Source organism: Seriola lalandi, unplaced genomic scaffold, assembly GCF_002814215.2.
Source record: "Seriola lalandi dorsalis isolate HSWRI2012SDOR001 ecotype SW California unplaced genomic scaffold, Sedor1 jcf7180002054678, whole genome shotgun sequence".
NCBI lineage: Eukaryota > Metazoa > Chordata > Actinopteri > Carangiformes > Carangidae > Seriola > Seriola lalandi.
In genome coordinates this window covers 1,442,615-1,464,072 of record NW_019525231.1, presented here as the reverse complement: position 1 = coordinate 1,464,072, position 21,458 = coordinate 1,442,615, and the positions used below count along the sequence as shown (strand labels likewise).

The 21,458-nt window shown below is 42.7% G+C and overlaps 3 protein-coding genes across 8 annotated transcripts; all 3 read right to left on the bottom strand.

The window, feature by feature from the left end:
- Positions 1 to 398: 398 nt before the first annotated feature.
- On the bottom strand, positions 399 to 2,702 carry acp5a (acid phosphatase 5a, tartrate resistant). 3 transcript variants are annotated; one of them, XM_087178160.1, is made up of 6 exons: positions 2,617 to 2,702; positions 1,911 to 2,001; positions 1,604 to 1,803; positions 1,365 to 1,489; positions 909 to 1,254; positions 399 to 807 (listed from the first exon to the last, which is right to left on the bottom strand). In XM_087178160.1, the coding sequence occupies exons 2-6, from the start codon at positions 1,999 to 2,001 to the stop codon at positions 568 to 570; spliced, it is 1,002 nt and encodes a 333-aa protein (XP_087034286.1). In that variant the 5' UTR covers positions 2,617 to 2,702; the 3' UTR covers positions 399 to 567. The 3 variants fall into 3 exon arrangements, with proteins under 3 accessions (XP_087034286.1, XP_023277808.1, XP_087034285.1); XM_023422040.2 differs by lacking the exon at positions 2,617 to 2,702 and adding an exon at positions 2,161 to 2,311; XM_087178159.1 differs by lacking the exon at positions 2,617 to 2,702 and having other exon boundaries at positions 1,911 to 2,081.
- A 1,329-nt stretch (positions 2,703 to 4,031) lies between these two features.
- LOC111666672 (interleukin enhancer-binding factor 3-like) lies at positions 4,032 to 16,060 on the bottom strand. Of its 4 annotated transcripts, XM_087178158.1 has the most exons (21): positions 15,511 to 15,634; positions 14,731 to 14,857; positions 14,498 to 14,613; positions 13,958 to 14,069; positions 13,315 to 13,505; positions 12,986 to 13,160; positions 12,706 to 12,859; positions 10,683 to 10,774; positions 10,037 to 10,132; positions 9,765 to 9,876; positions 9,588 to 9,685; positions 9,392 to 9,500; positions 9,145 to 9,285; positions 8,334 to 8,524; positions 8,052 to 8,171; positions 7,767 to 7,898; positions 6,052 to 6,213; positions 5,837 to 5,963; positions 5,668 to 5,706; positions 4,766 to 5,101; positions 4,032 to 4,605 (listed from the first exon to the last, which is right to left on the bottom strand). In XM_087178158.1, the coding sequence occupies exons 5-21, from the start codon at positions 13,458 to 13,460 to the stop codon at positions 4,496 to 4,498; spliced, it is 2,340 nt and encodes a 779-aa protein (XP_087034284.1). In that variant the 5' UTR covers positions 13,461 to 13,505; positions 13,958 to 14,069; positions 14,498 to 14,613; positions 14,731 to 14,857; positions 15,511 to 15,634; the 3' UTR covers positions 4,032 to 4,495. The 4 variants fall into 4 exon arrangements, with proteins under 4 accessions (XP_087034284.1, XP_023277838.1, XP_023277839.1 ...); XM_023422070.2 differs by lacking the exons at positions 14,498 to 14,613; positions 14,731 to 14,857 and adding an exon at positions 15,949 to 16,060 and having other exon boundaries at positions 15,511 to 15,654; XM_023422071.2 differs by lacking the exons at positions 14,498 to 14,613; positions 14,731 to 14,857 and adding an exon at positions 15,750 to 15,932 and having other exon boundaries at positions 15,511 to 15,654.
- Positions 16,061 to 16,579: 519 nt separating this feature from the next.
- LOC111666673 (prostaglandin E2 receptor EP1 subtype-like) lies at positions 16,580 to 21,100 on the bottom strand. Its single transcript, XM_023422072.2, has 3 exons — positions 20,810 to 21,100; positions 18,659 to 19,569; positions 16,580 to 17,684 (listed from the first exon to the last, which is right to left on the bottom strand). Exons 2-3 carry the CDS (start codon positions 19,526 to 19,528, stop codon positions 17,415 to 17,417), a joined length of 1,140 nt encoding a protein of 379 aa, XP_023277840.1. The 5' UTR covers positions 19,529 to 19,569; positions 20,810 to 21,100; the 3' UTR covers positions 16,580 to 17,414.
- Between the last annotated feature and the right edge of the window lie 358 nt (positions 21,101 to 21,458).

Here is a 21,458-nt window from a genome sequence, read left to right as displayed (position 1 = left end):
AAAATAAGCCTAAAGCAGTCCCTGTTTGTAAGTCACACATTGGATGTACACTGTTATACTTAAGGACCCCCCACCCCCCAAGTTTGCCCTGGACAAATGTGCATCATGTCCATGTGCTCAAATGACTGACTAACTGCATGAAATTTTACATTTGCATAGATGGAGCACTTTAAAATGCACCGACTACTGGCTCAAAGTGAGATGAGGTGTAGATTCAGTCAGCGCAGAGGAAGGCTGCAAGTGTACCAGACTTCAGTAAAACTGTCTACACTGAAGCAAAACAGATCCATTTGCAGCAGAACACAAAGCGAATGAAAATGATGCACTAAGCAAACCATTAAAAGAGATAAGTGGTAGAAACACGAGTCACAAGACTGCAACTAAACTGGCAAGACACATTCTTTACAAACCACATTTATTCTTTTATCACAGTAAATTTACATGTAAAAAGTTGATTCCCTTTAAAACAAATATTAATGCCAGAGTTTAAAATACAGGATTAATAGCCATTACACTGTAGACTGATACTGTATGTGCTTGACAACATGACTGTTCCTGTTTGCTCATCTATTCAAACTTCCTTTGAGCGAGGACGGTGCGGTAGAGCGAGGTGCCTTTGGCCTGGAAGAAGGTCATAATCATCTTGTTCTTTGTGACCTCCGCATGGACAAAACCTCCCAGCGTTGAAGCTTGGCCGGTGAAGAACTTCACTGAACCTTTGGGAACGTGGTGCCAGTGACGGACATCAGGATCAAGGAAGTTTCCGGCTCCACTCACCACGTAGCCGACACCGGACTCTTCAATGTACTGTAGAGGGGGAAGACAGTGGGATTGAAGAGCGTTTTTAAAAAAAAAAAAAAAAAAAAGTGTCATCAGAAATTTACCCAACACATTCTGCATGTACAAACCTGCAGATTGTGGTCGTGGCCGCAGAGGTAGGCGGTGGCCTTGTATTTAATAAGCAGAGGATGAAGCCTCTGCAGCAGACACTCTGTGGGCCCGTGTTCGGACACAGACCACACAGGGTAGTGCCCGGCCACCAACAGGAAGTCAGCCTTAGACCGAGCCAGTCTCTCCTGCAGCCAAGTCAGCTGACGGTTGGCATCCACCTCACGGAGGGGGCCTCTGGGCTTCTCGTCTGTGTAGTCGTCAGAGTTGCCACACAGCATGATGGTGTCGAGCATGATGATGGTCAGGGTCTTCCCAGTGTTGGGGATGCGGAAGTTCAGCTCGTAATAATAAGAGGGAAATTTCCTGTGAATCAGTAAACAAAGCTCAACTAAAATGTTTTTAGTTGAACACTTACTCTAAATGTCATAAAAATAGCATTTGAGGATACAACTTTTTTTAACGTTGCTCCTTACCATCTGTCAGATTTGCGGCTGTAATCAATCTGGGCTTTGACGTTCCCTGCGTGGTCGTGATTACCAGCAAGCACATACCAGGGGACTCTGAGAGACTTTGCAGTGTACACAGACTCAAAAGTGTCCTGACAGGAAGAGTCAAAAAGAGAAACCGAGTAAAAACCAAAGCCACCAGTTTGCTTCATCACCACTTTCTTTTCACTGTTTGCAAAACGGCGTTACAGGTTCTCTCGACTGACCTTAAACCGAGGAGAATCCACACTGTCAACACCTCTGTAGTAGAAGTTATCGCCAAGGGCCAGAACAAAGTCAGCTCCCATCTGCTCTGCTATCTTGCTCATTTCTCGAGCAGTAGCCTTCTGCACAGCGGTGATGTACGGGGGATAAGGCACTCCACCCCAGTCTCCTAAAGCCAGGAACTTAATGGAGGTTTTGTTGTCTGTGAAGAGAACAGAAGATAAACATCTTAGGAGCTGAGAACCTGAGGAACAAACAATGAAAAACATTGCTCAGTCGAGATCAAAGCCGGTATGAAACGATACTTACTGCTACTTTCCACCAGGTCTTGAAAGGCAGTGGGATAGCAGCGGGCCATAGAGATGGCAGCAATTAAGATGGATACCAGTAGAAGCGCCATCTTTAAAGAGAAAACACAGATCTCCGGTTAGCAACAGAACAAAACGCAGCTCAAACAGAGACGTGACATTTGGCTCAAACTGAAAGTAAACTCATATATACGCAAAGAAAACAGAAGAGGAACATGAAACAAGCATGACAAACCACAGCTGCAGCTTACCACACAAGCCTGCGCTGCCTCCGCCTTTCTGCTTTCTCTGTTCACCTCCCCCCCACCGCACTAAACCACTACATGGCCTCTTGCTTTTTATGCTGACAGGTGACTTGTGATTGGCTGCAGTTTGAAGCTGACATGTTCCAGCTGGAGCTAATGGAAGCTAATCAAAGCAGCCATGTGTGCGAGTCTGATAAGGTCAGAGGTCACAGTTTCATTTTTGTCGAAGCATATCTGTATATCTGTGCTTCTTTTAAATAAGAATCATAACAGATAACATAACAGATCGAATGACCTTCACCATCCTCAGCAGAGACACTGTAAAACAAAAAGTACAGCAGCATCTAAAGCCTCACTCCACTCCTAGTGAAGAGAAAAGTGGCTGACAAGAAAAACAGCTTGAATGTGTGAAGAGTAGGTGTCGGTGTGCAGAGATAATAATGTCAAAGATAAAGCACTCACTGGAGAGGTGTGCTCAGGATGACCTGACGGGACACTGTCTGTCCTCGCAGCGCTCTTCCTGCCCTCCTTTTATCAGCATTCCCCGAGGAGAGGCCGACGGAGCACCAGCCCTGGGACACGCCGCAGGGGCATGATCATTGCTCACTCCCTGACTCAGTCTTGGGACTAGAGGGTCATCGGGGCCACATGTGATCCGCAACGGTTATTATAGCTGGTGTCCAGACTCCGCTTTTTCCACTTCAGTGTTAATCACTGTTTTCCTCCTCCTTTATTTTTTTTTTTAGATAAATCTTGTGCTTCCATATTTCTGGGATGAATCAAGAATAAGAAATGTAGCCTGCTGAGTTTATTTCAGCGGTCAGACGGCTCATGGCAGGGTCAAACTGTATTACAGTCTCACAGAATGCAGTCTTGTAATTTGTTTTCCACCTTTAAACTTGGGTGCACAGGACTTAATGGCCTTTTCCCACTATAATGAAAACACACATAATTGTCTGCTGAACTGCTCCGAGGCCGAGCAGCTTAGCAGTGCAATATTATTAAATCATTACATGAATTTATCTATTGATCTATCTATCTATCTATCTTATGAAGTGGGAATGTACTATTGCTGCCATAAATCACTTTGCCTCACACAGTGGAAGACAAATCTTTACATGTGAGCCAGTTTGGCCAGTGAAGGACTGGCATTAGATGCAGGTGACAACACTGTTCAGTGTATGCTTACAAATGATAAAACATTGCTTACACTGCTCACACTGACTGAAGGGGCACTCAACTGTGTATTAATAAACTGCCTGTAAATACACTTGTCTGAGAAAACAACCCTGATGGCATCACTATGATGTCATAGGACTGCAATTTGAAAGATGTACAGACTCATGGGATATGTAGGATTCAAACTAGAGAATAAAAGTCTGGATATCTCTTTCAACCATTCTTCTTTTAAATCACCACAAAATCTATGGAAGTGTTATTACTGTATTTTTCGTCTTATATCTCGTTCTCCACCATCTTAATTGCCCACATTATATTTCATGTGTCCTTGTGCTACTATCGATGCCTCCTGGGGAACCCTAGGACCTTTGATCCTACCAGGGGTCAACGAGGCTTCATCACATCATTGTAACAAGACAGCTGGACATATAGACCGTGCATGCTACATGATGATCCTTACGTGCATGCTGGACTGGCTGATGATGTGAAGCCATTTGCAGGATTCATGGGTGTTGTAAAACATTTGCGGTAACACAGATGTGAGGAGTATCTTTGGCATTTTTTAAGGAAAGCTCAAGTTGACCCGAAGACATGATTCAAATCCTGCAGATGAACCTGCTCGACTCTGACCTGAGCTGTAGTAATCAATATCAGAGCTATGCATTTATTTGTGAATTAGCAAAGTGATGGTCGGAAACTTTGCTCCAAAGTAAGAGTCATTTATTTTACGAGAATTATTAGAGCATTTCTATGTGACATGAGTGAATAAATCTTCAGTTTAAAACTATGAGCAGCTTCAAATCAAAACCATATACTGATACACAACCAGTATGTCAGGTTAAAAAACAACAACATAAAAATAAACCAGGTATGTTTTTTTTTTACATGTCAACATGAACATGACGTGGGTTGCAGCAGTTAAAAGACAACAGGGACTTCAATAAAACATAAACTTGCATCTGTCAACTAAAATAGCTTTTAAGAGACAAGTGAGGTGAAGAGCGACAAAACAAACAAAAGACAAACTGTAAAATTCCAGTTACAGAGACGACACAAGAACTTTTTCTTTTCCTTTTCAGAAGTGGTATCCCTGGATCATGATCGAGGGTGAACAATCAGAGATGGCATAGTGAGGTGAGAAAGGCTGTACATGACATGATGATCAGTAATTCATGTCGCTGTATCCAGAGTATGAGCCCTGGTTTTGTCCTCCGAAGCCCTGGTACATGCTGTACCCCTGCTGATTGCCCCAGGACGACTGGTTTCCCCAGCCTGTGGAACAGGGGAAAATCAGGGGGCATTAATTCTCTTTTTGTTAATACAGCACATGAATGCAACATTGGATCGTTTTTTAGATGTAAACAAACATCAAAAAAGTAGCATCATTAATTGATAGAAGGGCTGGAGTTCAACTTGTTACACCCTTACTCACCATAATTATTATACACTTGGCCCCCCGTCACTGAGCTGGGGTAAGCGGTGCTGTACATGGAGTAGTCTCCCTGGCCCTCATTCTGACCTTGGGTCAGCATCTTCTTCTTCTCGTCTCCGTACCCGTAGCTGTAGGGGCTCTCCTGGTCGGTGGGCGGAGGCATCGACTGGTAGCTTTCTCCCTTTGTGATGCTGTAGTTGGAGCTGGGGACGGGTGGGGAGGAGTAGGTAGTGCTGCTCTCAGGGTAAAAGGTGCCGTAGCCGATGTTGCTGCCTGATCCACTAGATCCAGGGATTTTGGCCGTGGTGCTGGCTGTGTTGTTACCGTACAGCTTATCTAAAAAAAACAAAACAAGAACCAAGCATCGCTGCTATGTAGAATCATTTGTTTCTTACAATGTCAAATTTTCCTGCAATGGTGAAAAACAAACAAAAGACAAGCTTCATATTATGGCAGCAATTAATAATTATCTTTTAATTGAATGATCTATAATGTCTGAAAATAGTGAAAAAAGTTGTCATATTCAAATTGCTTGTTTTGTCCAAAAAACAGTCAAAAACTGCAACAAATAATTGATTATCAGATTTGTTGACAGTTACTTTCCTAGCAACTCTACTAGACCAAACTAGAGAGCATGACAGCAGTATGACCTGAGACATGCAAGATCTGAACAGAACATGTCCAGCTGTAATTATTTCAGGAAATGGGGAATGAGGTGAAGCTTCTCTGTAACTTTAAAGCTTCTTTTTTTCCCCAACAATAATAACAAAAAAAACCAATAGTATAAAAATGTCTATATTTTGTGTTGTTCAGCAGATTCACTAAAAACACTAACAGAAAATATCACAACAGTCTAACGTCAGTCTCCACAGAGCTAACAGAGACGAGCGGTTCATACTTACGATAGCCAGTGCCAGTGCTGCTCTCATAACTGTAGTTGGCTTTGAAAATAATGGAAAGAAATGATAATTTAGTTGATCTCCTCATAGGTGTAATGACGTATATTTAAAAAGAATCCTACTTAATCTTTGTACGGCTAGGCCAACACCTAGCAAGTGTAAAATTCCTTACTCTTGTTATAACTGGGTCCCGAGGGAAACGGTTTGCCTCTGCCCCGGCCGCGACCTCTGTTGGGACCCCAGCCACGGGATCCAGAGTCTGAAGGAATGCCACGAATAGTCCCGAACCCTGGGATGTGCTGTTGAACATGACGCAGCAGAAGATTTTATGTAAAGTGCCCTCAACAATCAAGTCAACTTGACCCGACCACTAGCTAGATACATTACCATGTCGGTGTAGGTGACTTTCTTCTTTGAATAATTTCTGTTGGTGTTTGACACTCCATTGTCGTCTGGGAACAGCTTCTCCAGGGCAGCGAGGGCAGCGTAGGCCTTTGCCTCCTTCTTATTGGAGCCTCTCCCTTTGAACTTCTGCCCATCCACCTCCACCTGAGAGGTGGGAACCGGAGAACACATCAAAGTTTTTTTCCTTTTAAAATCGGCATGCATTACTTCTTCAATATTTCTGTCTGTCACAGTGTGATTCTTGTTACTTTCTACCACTAAGAATCAGCAAAGTCAGAAGTTTTAACACTTTACACAAATGTGAAAATCTTCAGTGGACTCTGCAGTGGTCTTCTTCTATGAGACAGACATGCAGACACATTTGATATCAAAGCTGTGACGTGGGGCAGACCAAAGAACTGCAGGCATCACATTAAAGGGGACCTATTATGCTTTTCTCAGTGAGTAACTCTGTCAGGGCAAACCTCACTTTTCTCATTTGTATGAAAGGCCTCGCTGGAGGTCCAGACATTACTTCCTGGTCCTATTGATGTCAATACTTCTCTTGGTGCTGCCCACCTGCAAGCTTGGCACGCCCCCACACACGGCACAGCACATAACTACTTATGGTGAAGAGTTTTCTTGAGTTTTGTTTTCCACGGCTCCCTCTACTGCTCCAAACATTATAGTGCGAGCCCGCGCAGAAACCACGCACAGTTAGATGCTTTATTTTCACAACGGTTATTGCTGTAGTTCACTCTTGATGTGTCCAAACAACAGCGTCAGTCTGAATTATTATTGTGGATCTGTGATGTTTAACCGTGTTACTGCGACCTGATCACGTTAGTAAGAAGAAGCAGCAGCGAAGATATAAATGCTTAAACTATACCTTCTTAGCTCAGAGAAATTATCCATAATTCAACCGTTCAGTTTGTTTTTCAGTAACTATGCGCACTAAAGTTTAATTCATTCAGCTTTACCTGCATCGTAAACCAGCAGGAGGTGACTCGGGGGAGACTCCCTACCTCTCGACTGTCTGTCTGTCTGTTCCTCCATTATTTATATTACTTTAGTCCGGAAGTGTCCACACGTAAAAAATCAAAAGGGTTTCTTTTCTTAAGTTATTAATATTGTCATCCAAAGTCTTTGCAGACTGTCCGGCTTCTTGATTCGCAGCACTCTCCATATTTCTGCCTCTTCCTGCACTCCGGCTGCCTGACAGTGGGTATGCTCGTTTTCTGCTCCAGTCCAGCTTGTGAAGGTGGGTCAGGTCTGTCATCTTCTGGTTCAGGACTCTGGCTCAAACCCATAAGGCAGAACCAAGCTGCCACCACCGTTTGTTTACACATGACATCTGGAACATGTTGCCATCGTAGTTGCCAGCAAGCTCCTCCAGAGGGAGGAGGGGGGCCTTAAAGAGCCCTGAACTCTAACAGAGCGTGTCAGACAGAGGGTGAAGAGGGTACAGTATAAAATATACAGCGGAAGAAAAATAATGTCTTTTCAGAACATTAAAGCATGTCAATCTTTTTTAGTCGACACCAAGAATGAAATGATGGACACTAGAAATGGCCATAATAGGTCGTCTTTAAAGGCTCAATTGTAGTATTTGTAGCATTCAACACACAAGTGGAAAGGAAAGGATGAAACCAAAACATAGAAACCTTTGGATCATCATATAGTCTTGTTTCCTGTGTGTGTTTTCTGTGCCGACTCACCTCCATGACAAAACACTTTTCATGGGAGCCCCCCGTCTCTGCAGACAGCTCGTACTTCAGGCTGCGCCGCTTCTCATTTAGCTCCATCACTGGGTTCTTGCCATTTTTGGTCAAGATGGGACCCTGACCGCTCTGTTCACACACAGGAAGTGGACAAACAATGACTGTTAAATACACACGACCATGAGCACTTTGCTCGAGAACATCTTTTTCCTCCTCTCCTCTCAGTTTTTGAAAAGAGGCTTTTAAATAAACCACTCCAGAGGGAGGAACACATCTACATACGTCTTCTGATGTAGTGGAGGACGTAGTAGCAGCTTTTATTGATTCCTGGACTCCTTCACCGTCACCACTGGACTCCGACTTAGATTCTGAGCCTGTTGGAAGACCGAGATCCTGCAGGACCTGTGAATGACAAAAGTCAAAGCATGAACTGACTGGAACACCTCTTCATTCATTTACATGCCCCGTTGGACTGTAACTAAGGGACATGTCTGTGAATCAGTCAGCAAACCACAACAGGAAAACAGGTCAACAGAGGGGCGAAAAATGGGTTTGCAGACTTGCCTTGGTGGCTACGTTAAGCTTGGCCGCTCGTTTGGAAGGCCCAGTGGCCTCGTAGGTCTTCCCATTCAAGTCCACAGCCATTGTGAAGACCGGCTCGTGGACTGGACCAGTTTGAGATGTAAGCCGGTACTCCAGGCCAGGTCTGTACTGGTTCAGACGCATCACAGCATTCATGCTAAAATCATCAGTGACTACAGAGACAAGGAACAGGTAAAGAAAGGCACAAAGAAGGCAATCAAATAATTTCATTCAATCAATTTAGAGATTTGCCTTACAGATAATAAGTGGTAATTTGGCAGCATTTCCTCATTTAATTACTTGTATTCCCCAACACTGGTAGCTTTGAATCATTTATTATTTAATATTTCTTTAGCACATTTAGAGAAAAAGGTTGTGTAGTAAAACACCAGCTTTCTGGCAACTGACTTAAAATATTCCAGATTCAGCATTTGCATTGCTGACACCAACTCTGTGTGTCATACACTAAGAAGATAGAAGTCATGTACCCATGTGCATTAACAATCTTTAGCTCCCTTTAAATAGCCCCCCTCTTACACAGAACGGTGAGGTGGAATAAAGGTGCAACATTACCGCTTTGAACAGGTTGTGTAAAACAGGCTTTTTTGCCACTGTAAAAAAAAAAAGTGAATCTATCAGGGGGTTGAAGTTAAAGACTTTGATTTGATTAGGGTCATTTTCTCCTGTTTACGAAACATTTTACACCTGCCAGGTCATGCGTCCACAATCAAAGTGAATCATTTGGCAGTTAAAAGGCTCAGGCCTTCACCAAGGCCTCACAGTAATTACTTACATGATTTCCTCTGAAATCGCTTCTGGAACTTGAGAAACTTCCTCTGTTTGCTGTTGAGATGGGGCTCGTCCTCTTCTTTCTCCACCTCAGAGTACGACCTCTTAGCTGGCAGGCTGAAAGGACCAGCAGGACCTATCTGAGCTGCAGGAAACGACAGAGACAAGCCTGAGAACAGATCCTTTTCATGAAAGCATGTAATGATTCCTGAGCGACATGAAAAGGGGAGAGATTGCAGATCATTAGGTACCTGTACCGTCTTTGCCACTGATTCCCATTGACCTCCGTGGCTTTATAGGTTTGTAGTCCCTCCCCAACACTTTGTGCATCTGTCCAAATGCACACTGCCTCAAGGCAAACTGTAAAAATATAGAAGTTAGATACTTTTCCAGAGTTCAAAAATATGAGTGCGCTCGTGCTTGCATGTATAAGCGGCCTCATCTTACCTGAGCACTCTGCGTGATGTCTTCACGCTGCTGCAGAGTTAAATGTTCAGTGGCATCAACTGTTTCCTTCTCACATGGATCTTTAATTCCAGGGCCATCTTCGCACACACACAGATAAATTAGTACATTAATGCTGAGGTCAGTGTATGAACGTTCATGCTGGTTTGACAAACTCACCTTCAAGGAGGATTCCAGATGCAACACACTCCAAAACCCTGCGGAAAGATTCGCCTGCTCCCATTGGTCTCTCAGATGTACCAATAGCTTTCTCTACCAGCAGTTCAAGAGGCTGTGTGGGAAAAAAAGGGCAGCTAGTACACAGACTACTTATCAAGATGTTGCTCCATTTAAAAAAACAAAACTGATCACAGATCTAGAAAGGAGTTGGTTTACACACAACTACTTCTTTGTTGCTGCTCTAACATAATGTGCAACAACGGTTTCCCTACCCATCCTGAGAGTGGCATCCAGGTAGGAACACGGTTACACAAGTCCCTCATGATCCGGATCACGACAACGGCAGAACTCAGGTCGCTGACTTTGGCCTGGAGACACAAACAAAAGGCTGTTCAGTGGGAGAAGCTGCAGACTCTGATGTGACCTCACCCCTGTGCTTTCAGGGTTCCCACAAAAAGACCCGGAAAACAAGGCAGGCACAGAAGGTCAGAACAACTGAGCCATCTCCAGATCAACAACTGTTAAAATTAATATATATGTATAGTGGGGTTCAAAAGTCTGGGACCACTTTCCGATTCATCTGAATGGTAATGCAGTCTCAAACCAATGGACTCCACTGTACATTAGACATGCCCACTTGCTCTTTGTTGTACAGCTCAGTCTGGCAGACGAGATGTTAATCAATCAGATTGGATGCTGCTGTCGATACCAATGATTGATTTAATTCTGTCATTGGTATGGATCAGCAGATCACTCTTCTTACATTCTTCAACTTTGACATTTTAGGATTATGAGCTACATCAACTACAACTGACAGCACAGTTAAAAACTGTGACTCACTCTAAATTGAGATAAAATAAAGAGATCACTCAAAGAAACAGTTCAACCTTAAGTACAAATAAGGACGTGAATGCAAACCTGGAACCACTTGGCGTGGCGGAGAGACGCCAAGGCAGTTAGGCATTTCTGCCTGTCCAGAACGTCCGGCGGATCGTTGACTGTTCGCGTTTCTATTGACGAGGTGGGGTAAGAAGAAAAGGTACAGTTTGACCAAGGGGGTTGGCTCTGTCTTGCAGCTCAGGGAGTAGCAGCTTCCCACAAACCACCAGTAGCTGGGAAGGGGGGTCCCAAGTACCTAATGTGTAATGTTGGTCCAACAAACCAGACAGTCACCTGTCACAGATCCCAGCTAAATCTTCCACAGTGTATGAAAAGTGGAAGCAAAAAAGACTGTCATAGAGACACAGTAGTATTTACAACATTGCATAGCATGTTGTTAATGTATGCACTGGGTAAAAACTACAATAAATACCCCCTTCCCTCAGCCCCTCGGCTTGGGTTTGCTGCTTTCCCCCCCTCCTGAGACAGTGTGTCCAGTTGGTCAAAGGTCCAGCGTTCCTAAAAAACTTGACAAACTAAAAGGCAATCAGTTGTAAATCACAAGCATTTAGAGAATCTACACGTCTGCCCCACACTGCAGCAAAACTGATGGAGTCCCTGTCCCAACACTGGCTTCAGCAGGCCTTATTAAAAGGTTAGAAAACCATAGAGCCATACCAGCTGTGTGCAAGTTTTAGCTCATTTTCTACACTACAATTACAATTCAGCTAATCTACCCCCAACCTTTTGATTTCAAAACTACGCCACGACGAACGGTTGAATGAGCGATAGGAGAGATTAAAACAGGACTGCATGATAAAAGCCAGCATATTCAAATTTTTCTTTACATAAAGTTAAGTCTTGACATGAAATCGGTGTCTTCTTAAGAGAAACAAACCAGTAAATATTATATTTAATGAGTAATACTAATAAGGAAGTCACTACAGTAATGTAATATTATCAAATAAAAATCAATAATCCTAATGAGGAGGATGCAGTTCCACAACAGCTGTTTAAATAGTTCTCATATGCAGCAGCAGCAGCAGCAGCAGCAGCAGCAGCAGCAGCATCAGCAGCAGCAGCCGCCATATTTGGGAATCATAGGCACATCAATCAGCCCATGACAAACACCAGACGGCTCAGACTGTTTACCAGTGACTATGGAGCGTTTGATTCAATCTACTTGAGCAGACCCTCTTTAATACAAAGTGTCATAGCTGCACCTGATCAGGTCTGACTCACTGTCTGACTCATTGTGGAAGCTATTATACAATTTCAAATGTGCAGCCCCAGTGTGCAGTGTAGTAAATGGACTAAAACTGCACTGAGACCGGTATGGTTCTGTACATGGGGCTTCAGCAAACTCCCCCCCTGACCTTTAAAAGAACTCACTGTAACTTTAGACCCTTGTGTAAATACAGCTCATGCCGATTAACACCGAAGCTCCACAAACACTCCACTAACTAACAAACAAATTTATACATAAACAGACAATCACTTAGGTGTTCCTACTTTTTTTCCTGTCTGGTTAAATTTAAACTCTCTTCTGAGAAACCAAAGGAAACTCCTCTTGCCGATCAGTTTTGCTGCAGCTGGTGCCAAATGTACATGTTCAGCATCAAGTACATGCAGTGCGCGCTTTAACTTGTTATTCTTGAAAAAGCCTTCACTTTAAACATGAAAACAATTCAACAAGAATACACAAAGTTTTTTTTTTTTTTTTTCTATGACTGAGGCAATGTCATTAACAACATGTGCAGAGTGTGTCAGCGACTACAGAGGAAATGTGTTGCTGGCAAACACCAGTTTGTCACAAAACGACGACAGGACTCTCGAGCGAGTGAAGAGCCAACATCCGTTGGTTGTTCACTGGCCTTGGTCTAAGACACTGTACAAGCTCCACTGAGGTTTAATCTGATGATGCAGGTGGCTAACTTGTTTGGTTTGAACTGCCGGAGCAAAGCACAGATCAGTGGAGCAGTATAGTGTCTGCATACCGAGAACACACAGATCAGCCTTGTGGGAGCTGATGTCTAGTTGCAGGCTGGACCAACATATGTACCTTCTTCTTCTGCAGTTTTACTTTCTTGCTCAGTCCTGATGAGAGGTGATGTCAAGTGGATAGTGAGAGTCAGGGCTGACTCCTTTGTACTTGTCACAACAATGGCTGCATCCCCCGGACACTGGCTCACTGTGTACGCCCCAACTGAAATAGCCTGTTAAAAAGAAGAACAGACAGTCAGGAATGCAAAGATGAACTCTTTAAATCTCAAAAACAACCCAATCTTCCAAATCTGTGTTTATGGAGAATGACATAAGATGACTGCAGGTTACATTTCTACCTCTAACTGTTCAGTTAGCTTTTCGGCCACTTGTTGAAGCAGGGTGATGGTAGGTTTGTTGGAACAAAGCAGCACCAGCTCCAGGTCCTTGTCTCCCTTCAGCAGAAGTCCTTTGGCCACCAAGCCGACCCTCATAACCCCACGCAGGACACGCTCTTCAGAATCAGTACTTGGACTGCAAGGAGGAAAAGTATATAAAAAAAAATATATGATCTAATTATTTATATTAATTAGATTTAAAAAAAGGACACATGCATTTTAAAACTCATTTGACATACTTTGTAGTCACTTGTGACAACTGGCACAGCCCATTTGGACACCTTGCTTACCTCTGTGCCTCTGTATTTTCTTTGCTGTCTTTTGGAGTATCCATCTGGTCAGACACAGTTTTCAGAGCACACTCCACATGGGACACGATTTTCTGCACCGCCTCCAGCTCTTCTGTTGAGGGGTACACTTCAGAGTGCTTGGCCATCACGTGGCGATCATATGGCGTGCGCACCTGGGGGGATGAAGCCTCCTTCATTGGAAAAACCAGAGAAGCAAGGTTTGTATTGGAGAAAAGATAAACATAGTGTGGATGACAGAAAATGTTCGGCTCATACTGTAATCGTATAACCAATCATTTGAAATTGCTCTGTAATGACCAGATGTTTGATTCATCATTAGGAGCAGTTCTTTCCTTACCTACCGATATATTCTAGTGAAACATAACAAGCAAAGCAAACATAGAATTGAGAAGTATAAAATTAGTGGGAATAGTTGAGATAGGCATGATTTAAAAAATTTGGAAAAAGAAAAATTAACATGCACAGGATACAGCTTCCTTGCAGGAGAAGAGTTGTCTTTTTAAACCACACCAGGAAATAAAACGGTGATGAAAAACACTAGATGTTCATTCTTAGAGTGAAAGAAGGAAAAGAAGCCTATGGATTATCAAGTCTTGATCAATTTAGCAGGGGAAAGAACCACCTCATAATGCTGTTTATCCTCAATCTCCTCGATAGCAGCGATGTAGTCATGATACTGTCTCAGCTCCTCCTCGTAGCACAGGCAGTCGTACCAGTAACGCAGCTCCTCGTATCTAGAAGGAGGACGCCACAGAATGACACTGACGACAAGCTCAGATGTTTCAGACAAAAGCAGGTGCTACATCAATGAATAAGTGTGAAATGGGATGTTTGGTAAATGCTAAGTAGCACAACAATCATCATTTTTCATTGACACTTTAAAATGGTTAATAAAGCTTGATCTGTGCTGTATAATAATCCCACATTTAATTCAATGGGCTGTGACACTAAAAGTGTAAACACTGAACCTGAGGAGTACTTTGTGAGTGTGTAGGGATATATTTGTGGTCTTTTTTTCATTTTAATTTATATTCTTTTTTTTTTTCTTTTTTTTTTTTTTAAATAGTTCATTATCATTTTTTAATTGTTACTGATGGTTGATCTAAAGCTAGGCTCCAAAGCTCGTTTCATTTGCATGAAGCTTGTATCAAACTGCTTTTACCATGTGACTGATGACGTCTGAAGCTTCAAATGTCGCTGAACCACTGGGGTGGGCGGGGAGAGGTTTGAACAGTTCAAACATTGCCAACATCGAGTGGTATGGTTTGCATTTATCACCTGTAATTTAAATATATCTAATTAAAGTACCAGTAACAAATATTGTGTTTGTCTAGGTATCTGAAAGACGCACAATTGGCAAGTCCAGAGGACCCACTACAGCACTGGGTGACTCACAAGCCTGAAAATCCCCACTTCTTTCAGATGACTATGCAATATCTTTGCTCGCCAGCATCCTCAGGGGCATGTGAAAGGATCTTTTCCAAAGCTCCAAGTTCCAAGAAACCGTCTAAAGCCCAGGGCTCTATTTTCAAATAAAACCCTCAGTGAAAACATAAACACACTTTTCCACAACCACAAAAATGCCCCACGTTCAAATGCACATCCACCAAATTCTCTTCTATTTCTGATTGTACAGCACACTGCCGTATAATAATATAATAAAGTTCATTTATATAGCACTTATGAAAATCATTATTGATATTGATTAATTTTATTGTAGAAAATAACAATTTAACCCATTTGCATGTTTACACGATACTGCACATCTGTGAATGTAGGAATAATCACATCTAGTGTAGCATAGCACTCCAATAAATTTAGAACTACATCCTTGATTTAATATGACATTCACTGTTAGGCTCTTATTGCACATACAGAGAGCGAATGAACGAGTGTTGTGCTGACTGCACTCCCTTTGATGGCTGCTGTAGTTTCTGCAAATCTCTAGATGTCACGGTCAGTTCTTTCATCAAAGCTTTAAAGATTTGGCTCTTTTCCTCAGACAATCAGGAGAAAGCTTCATGAGGCTTAATCCGTCCATCCCCATCATTTGTGTTCTCCTGTCCAAGTTACTTGTGGCTGTGTGCATTTTAATGTAAAGCTGTAGTATAACGCTTAAATGTAGTATATAAATACATTTACTTTTACGATATCTCAGTGTCATTATATTATTACCTATCAAAATCATGCGGGAGGAGCCGGTGGCCCTGCTGGATCAGACTGTCCCAGTACAGCAGCTCCTCATACGCCTGGTGCTCATCCCACATTGGCGTTGCAGCGGCCGCCATGCTGTCACGACTTTCGTGCAGAAGCTACCACCTGTTTTAGCAGCAAAATCCCTTGTTAGCCATTGTGCAACTGGTCGATGACAGGCGGATGATTAAAACATCTGTCCGACAAAAATAGACGTTTACCTTCCCGTCCTCTGTGCAGGGACGCTGCTGCGATAAACTGTGACAGCTAATTAGCTGATGTTTACAACACTGGCCGCCCACTGGCTGTTAGGCAGCAAGCTAACGTTAGCCAGCATGCTAGTACGTTTGGCATTAGAGACGGTCACTTTGTACAATACCGCTGTCTTCAGTCTGTTTCGTTCAGGTAGTTAGGACTTACCTTTAACGAGAGACCTTTCTGTCGTTTACACCTTTTCTTCTTCTTCTTTATTTTTCCTCCTTCTCCTTCTTCTTCTGTCCGTCATATGGCGCATGACAACCGTTGGGTATCATTACCGCCACCTACTAAGCTGGAGTGTGGACAGAGACAGGTTTACTGTCAAGTACATTTTAACATACTAGGAATTTGCTTTGGTGTTTTGGTGCATAATCAATCTGTACTCCATACAACCCCATGTGGATTTGCAAGTTAATTAAGTATTTCATTAGTTGTAAAGCCACGTTTAAAGTAGCCCTCTATGAACTTACAATCCATCTCAGTGTCAACTTTAATAGATCTCATGCCAAAGAGCTGCTGCAACTGTTGTGCTAAAGTATCCCACAATTTCGACTTTGGTGTCTCATAATTTTGACTTTTGTGTCTCATAATTATGACTTTTTTAATCTCATAACTCAGTCATAATTATGACTTTCCCTGAGGAAACTTATTTTATTTCACTGGCAGAAACCAGTTAGATTCTACTGTATATGGTGTAGTACATATACCAACCAAGCCAAATATAATCATTGTCAAAACAGGCCAGTTTGTTATGGAATGACAATTTGTCAGAGAGAAATACAAAAATTCAGGGTTATATGTCACATTGCATTGTTTTATTTACATTCAATGTTCTTTACATTTCCTCAGTAAATTGAGGGTACAGTTCAAGTATCAACTTATAAAATCTTACATTGTTTCACATAAAGCAATGTATAAACACTTGAAAAGCATACTTAAACTTAAACATTCATAAACTCCACAGTATTTGAATATTAACAGTCCTTTATGAAATACATTCAGCAGAATACTTATCATCACAAATACACTCTAAATACCTCTGGGTTTATTCTGGAGCTCCCTCTGGTGGTTACAGCTCAATTAATCCACATTTGTCTAATGTAAGAGCAAGTCACTGTGCCATTTATTTATTTTTTACTTTCAAAGCTGGTGAAAATGAGGTTGAAAAATAAAATAATACTCTGTAAGTTGCTCTGTAAATCACTCCTGCAGCCCTCTGCAGCGTGGTTAATACTGCTTTCATATCCTGCAGCCGACATCTTTGCCCTTTTGTTGTTATGAGTTTCAGAATAAGAGTATAACAATAATAATAAGCAATGTTCACTTATTATAAGTAAACAGTACGAAGTTTATGATATTTTGTGCAAAATCACAGCATTAGCTAGCTTCCATTTGTAAGGACAATGAATTCACTGGTAAACGTTGATGGAGTACGAAAGAGAGATTTTGGTTGAATCCATTAAACATTTCTAAAGTGGACCAGCTGAGAAATGTCATACTTCACATCTAAACTGGTATACAGTTACAAAGTTTATTCTTTCCACCTGCTGTTATGTGGGTCTCTCCATCTAAATGTCTTGAGATCTTCATATGTTTAATAACATGGTGACAAAGTACATCCACAACAATCACACTTGGTTGACTTCCTTCTTCTCTGAGCTGGGAAAAGAGGTCGGCTCCCAGCGGCCTAATATATTACCCCTCAGGCCCACTTGGCACTTGGCAATGAGGTAGATTTTGCGGAGGACGGTGCGGCGCAGCAGTATGTAGACCCAGGGATCGAGGATCTGGTTCCATGTGGCCAGCCTCACGCCCATCACCATCAGGGTTTTATAGTTGGACAGGTCGTCCCCGATGGATCCTGTGTAGGAGTGGATCACGGACATCAGGCCAAAGATCTGCAAGCATGAAACACATGCTTGCAATTAGAGTTTGGATGGTAAAGCAAAAATTACACGATAACAACATCTTAAAGTGATCTAGTTTATTTCATAAAAACACAACAAATGGATGCTCACCAGTATTGTTTTTACATCACATTAAATACCTTTACCTTCAGGTAAATAAGTGTTTTGTTAAAAATCCTCCCTCCTGCCTAATCATAGTTGGGCATGACCCTACCTCAACCTGACAAGCCCTACACCTGAACTGAAGGCTGAGCACATAAAAGTAAAAGTAAAAGTAAAAGTAAAAGTAAAAGTAAGTAAAAGTAAAAGTAAAAGTAGGGTGAGAGACAGCACAAAGTGTTTTTCCTGAAAATATTGGATACACTTTTATTATTAAAAAGCTGTAATGTACTTTGACGTCACTGCATCTTGAGCTTACTTAATGACATGCATGTTAAAATGCAAAAGTTTTCATGGTAAATAACAAACGTTTAATGTATAAAATCTGAACTAATGAGGCGATGGCTGTGGTCTAATGTGAGGTGGATCGTGTTTTTTTTTGGAATCGATCCCACTGATGCTGGAACTGCGACCGATGCTCAGAAGACTATCGATCTGCTCAGCTGTGCTTTGAGGAGCATGCAGCAGAATGCGTCAGTAGCTGAAGGTCATCAGTTGAATGCTGGGAATTACATGCCGACGACAACAGGTGAAACAAAACTGACAAGGCAGTGAGGGAGCTGTCACTCAAGCACGCAACATAAGTGATGTGTTAGTGAACTACAGTGTTGTTTAAAGACTTATGGTAAAAATTATATTCTATATATATTATATTATAGGACATATAAAGCTGACCAACAGTAGACTTAATAGTAGCAGCATGGTTGTTTTTTTTTTATTATTATGTAAACTGACAGAGGGCTCTCAGAGCGCCGGTGTGAAGATGACCACACTGTTTCCCTCTCGTTGTACTTCCTGAAACTCACCAGCAGAGGGCTCCAGCAGATACACGAGGTGACCATGATGCCGACCAGCTGCACCACCATCTCTATGTCGTGCGACTTGGCAGAGTGATGGGAGCCGGGCCGCCTCCTGAGCCGAGCGAGCACCAGCGTTAGTCCGCTGATGGTGTTACACACCATCGCTACAGCCAGCGAGGTCAGACCAAGTCCAGAGAACAACACCACAAAAGCCACATCCACCTCCTCAGTGTCACTGAGCACGTTAATGAAACACCAGGTCCCTGGGTCCTGGTAGTTGTAAGATCCCAGTTGAAAGCAGGGAAGGATGGCCACGCACAGAGCTGCCAGCCAGATGACAGACAGGCAGATCTTCGTGCGGGTTTTGGTGACCAGGGACGAGTGCAGCAGCGGCCTCGTGACACCCAGGCAGCGCTCGGCAGCCATGGCGCAGCCCATGAAGAGTGGGCACAGACCAAAGAACACCATGCTGCCACCCAGGAACTGGCACATGCCATCAGAAGAGTCGAAGTCCTCTGGGCGCACACCTCCATGCAGGTAGAGTCGGAGAACCAGGGCACCAGGGATCACGTGGCCAATGAAATCTGTGACCACCAGTGAACTGGCAAACAGGAGGAATGTGGCTTTGGAGCGCCGGCGCTGGAGGGAGTAGGCGTTAGCCAGGATAAAGAGGGCCACAATGTTCGAGATGATGCCCAGCGTCATGGACAGTATGACGACAATGACGCCGCTGGTGTTGGGCTGCACAGAGGAGAAGTTTCCCTGCTGCAACAGGCCTTCAACAGCCACCCCGACCTCCACCTTCCCTGCACTGTCATTAGAGAAATGAGGGAGGAGCGGGGAGGCCGAGGAGTTGTAGTGGCTCAAAGCTAACATCACTGAACTCTAGAGGTCATGGGGTCCATAGTTACTGGAGGCTGCAAGAGAAAGAAGAGGCAGATCTGATTTGTCAACTGCTCATAAACTGGATCAAAGTAAAATTCTGTTTTGTTGATATTAAAAGTCTAATTAAAAACAGTAAATGTTACACATGCTTAACATGAAGGTGAAAATTTAATTAACACTTCCACACCCACACACACACACACACACACACACACACACACACACACACACACACTAAATGAAAAGGTTGTGAATCATATGCCGTGGCCTTCACAGCCCCAACTGAACATCTATAAGATATTGTGCTGGGCGAGTTAGAGCGCTCTCCATCACCATCATCGAAACACAGAATGAGGAACTATGTTTTGGATGAACAGTGTTTGTCAATCTGTTTCGGAAGCTAACGGTGGCCCAACACCTCACTTACAACATCTATGTTGGTTTTTACCTTAAATTAGTAACTTGTATCTTTTAAGATCAGAATTTGAGGCCCAGAAACAGAAAAAGAGTTGAACAACTACAAAGTCTTCACAGATAATGATCGAAATACGGCCAAACCTGACTAGACTCTCTTCTTATGAAACTGTGTTTGAACTTGAGTAGACAGTGGGTCGCTCTGTGCATGGTGTCAAAAAAAAAGCAAAAGTCACAGACACAGTGAAGACGTGTCAATCAATAATCATGATGCAGAGAGGTTTCTCTTCACTCAGGTGTAGTTTGGCAGGAGGTCAAACACAGGTCGTAAACAGGACCGTCCTCCCAGCAACACACTAACTAATAAAGCAGTTAACACCAGAGCAGAGCACACTGAGAGCTATGGTATATTATCTTTCATCATAGTCATATAGTACCTGATTTTTGTTGTCTACGTTGACCTTAAAAGGTAATTACTGCTCAGATTTATGAATTTTTTGAGAATATCAGCTGCTGACAGTGTTTCTCATGGAGTCCAATGTGACGTAAATCAACTTAAGAAAATAGCGAGAGAGAAATGCATTTCTCTATTGTTCATTCCTTCATAATTTCTCATGGAGCAGTTTGTCCATTGGGGAACAGCTGCCATTAGAAACGCCAGTGACCGCACAGATCTGCACCCGTTTGCAGAACTGGAAAATGAAAACCATAGTATTAAAAACAGTATAAATGCTATCTATCAGGTTTTTAACAAAGAGGCAACCCAGTTCTATTTCTTAGTAATTTTCTCTGGGGAAAAAAGTAAACTTTATTCGTTGCTTTTATTATGATACGATTTTAAATGAAGACATGACTCACCACTACATAGCTCTGATATCCCTCTCAGTGCAGCTGAACATCCAAAAGATAGTTTTCCGTGTGTAACAGATATCCACAGATACTCTCAGCGGTCCAGAAACAGAGGAAGAAATGTCTTTTCCTTAACATCAGAAATCATGTTTCCCTTTGATAAACTCCGCTGCGGGATCATGTCCATGGCTGGATCCGTCCGGCTGCTGCATGTCGACTTGAAGGTTGTAAAGGATCCCCACTGACACTAAAACACAGAAGCACGTTTTTATAGCGCGTCTTTCCGCCTTCAGTCTGTGTGGGCGTCTCTGCTGCTGTGCCCCCCACCCCACAGACTGTCTCTTATACACATCTCACTATACGCGTGTCCCCTACATTTCTAAGAAATTATCTCAAACAGGCCTGTTTTATCTTTTGGCAGCACATTGTGGACACCAAAGCTGCTTTGATTTACATTGCTGCAGATGTTTCAGTCATAACTTTGTCACCACGTTGTTTGGATTTACGCGCTTGGTTAGAGTCTGTGACTTTTACTCGTTGTGGCCCAAGTTAAATTGTTCAGCGTTTTGTTTCCTGAAGAGCCTGGATCGATGTGAACAGATTCAGTTTCACGGCACACATTAATTTTCTTTTACTGTTTAATGCGCAACTCTGCGCT

Coding starts and splice junctions, on each gene's coding strand:
- acp5a (XM_087178160.1), bottom strand. CDS start 2,001: ATGGCGCTTCTACTGGTATCCATCTTAATTGCTGCCATCTCTATGGCC. Junction 1,804..1,910: donor AGACCTGGTGGAAAGTAGCA/GTAAGTATCGTT, acceptor TTCTCTTCACAG/ACAACAAAACCTCCATTAAG. Junction 1,255..1,364: donor AGCCGCAAATCTGACAGATG/GTAAGGAGCAAC, acceptor ACTGATTCACAG/GAAATTTCCCTCTTATTATT.
- LOC111666672 (XM_023422070.2), bottom strand. CDS start 15,623: ATGGCGGCCGCTGCAACGCCAATGTGGGATGAGCACCAGGCGTATGAG. Junction 13,506..13,957: donor AGGATAAACAGCATTATGAG/GTGGTTCTTTCC, acceptor TTTCCAATGAAG/GAGGCTTCATCCCCCCAGGT. Junction 9,877..10,036: donor GGATGCCACTCTCAGGATGG/GTAGGGAAACCG, acceptor TTTCCCACACAG/CCTCTTGAACTGCTGGTAGA.
- LOC111666673 (XM_023422072.2), bottom strand. CDS start 19,528: ATGTTAGCTTTGAGCCACTACAACTCCTCGGCCTCCCCGCTCCTCCCT. Junction 17,685..18,658: donor TCTGCTGGAGCCCTCTGCTG/GTGAGTTTCAGG, acceptor TCATGCTTGCAG/ATCTTTGGCCTGATGTCCGT.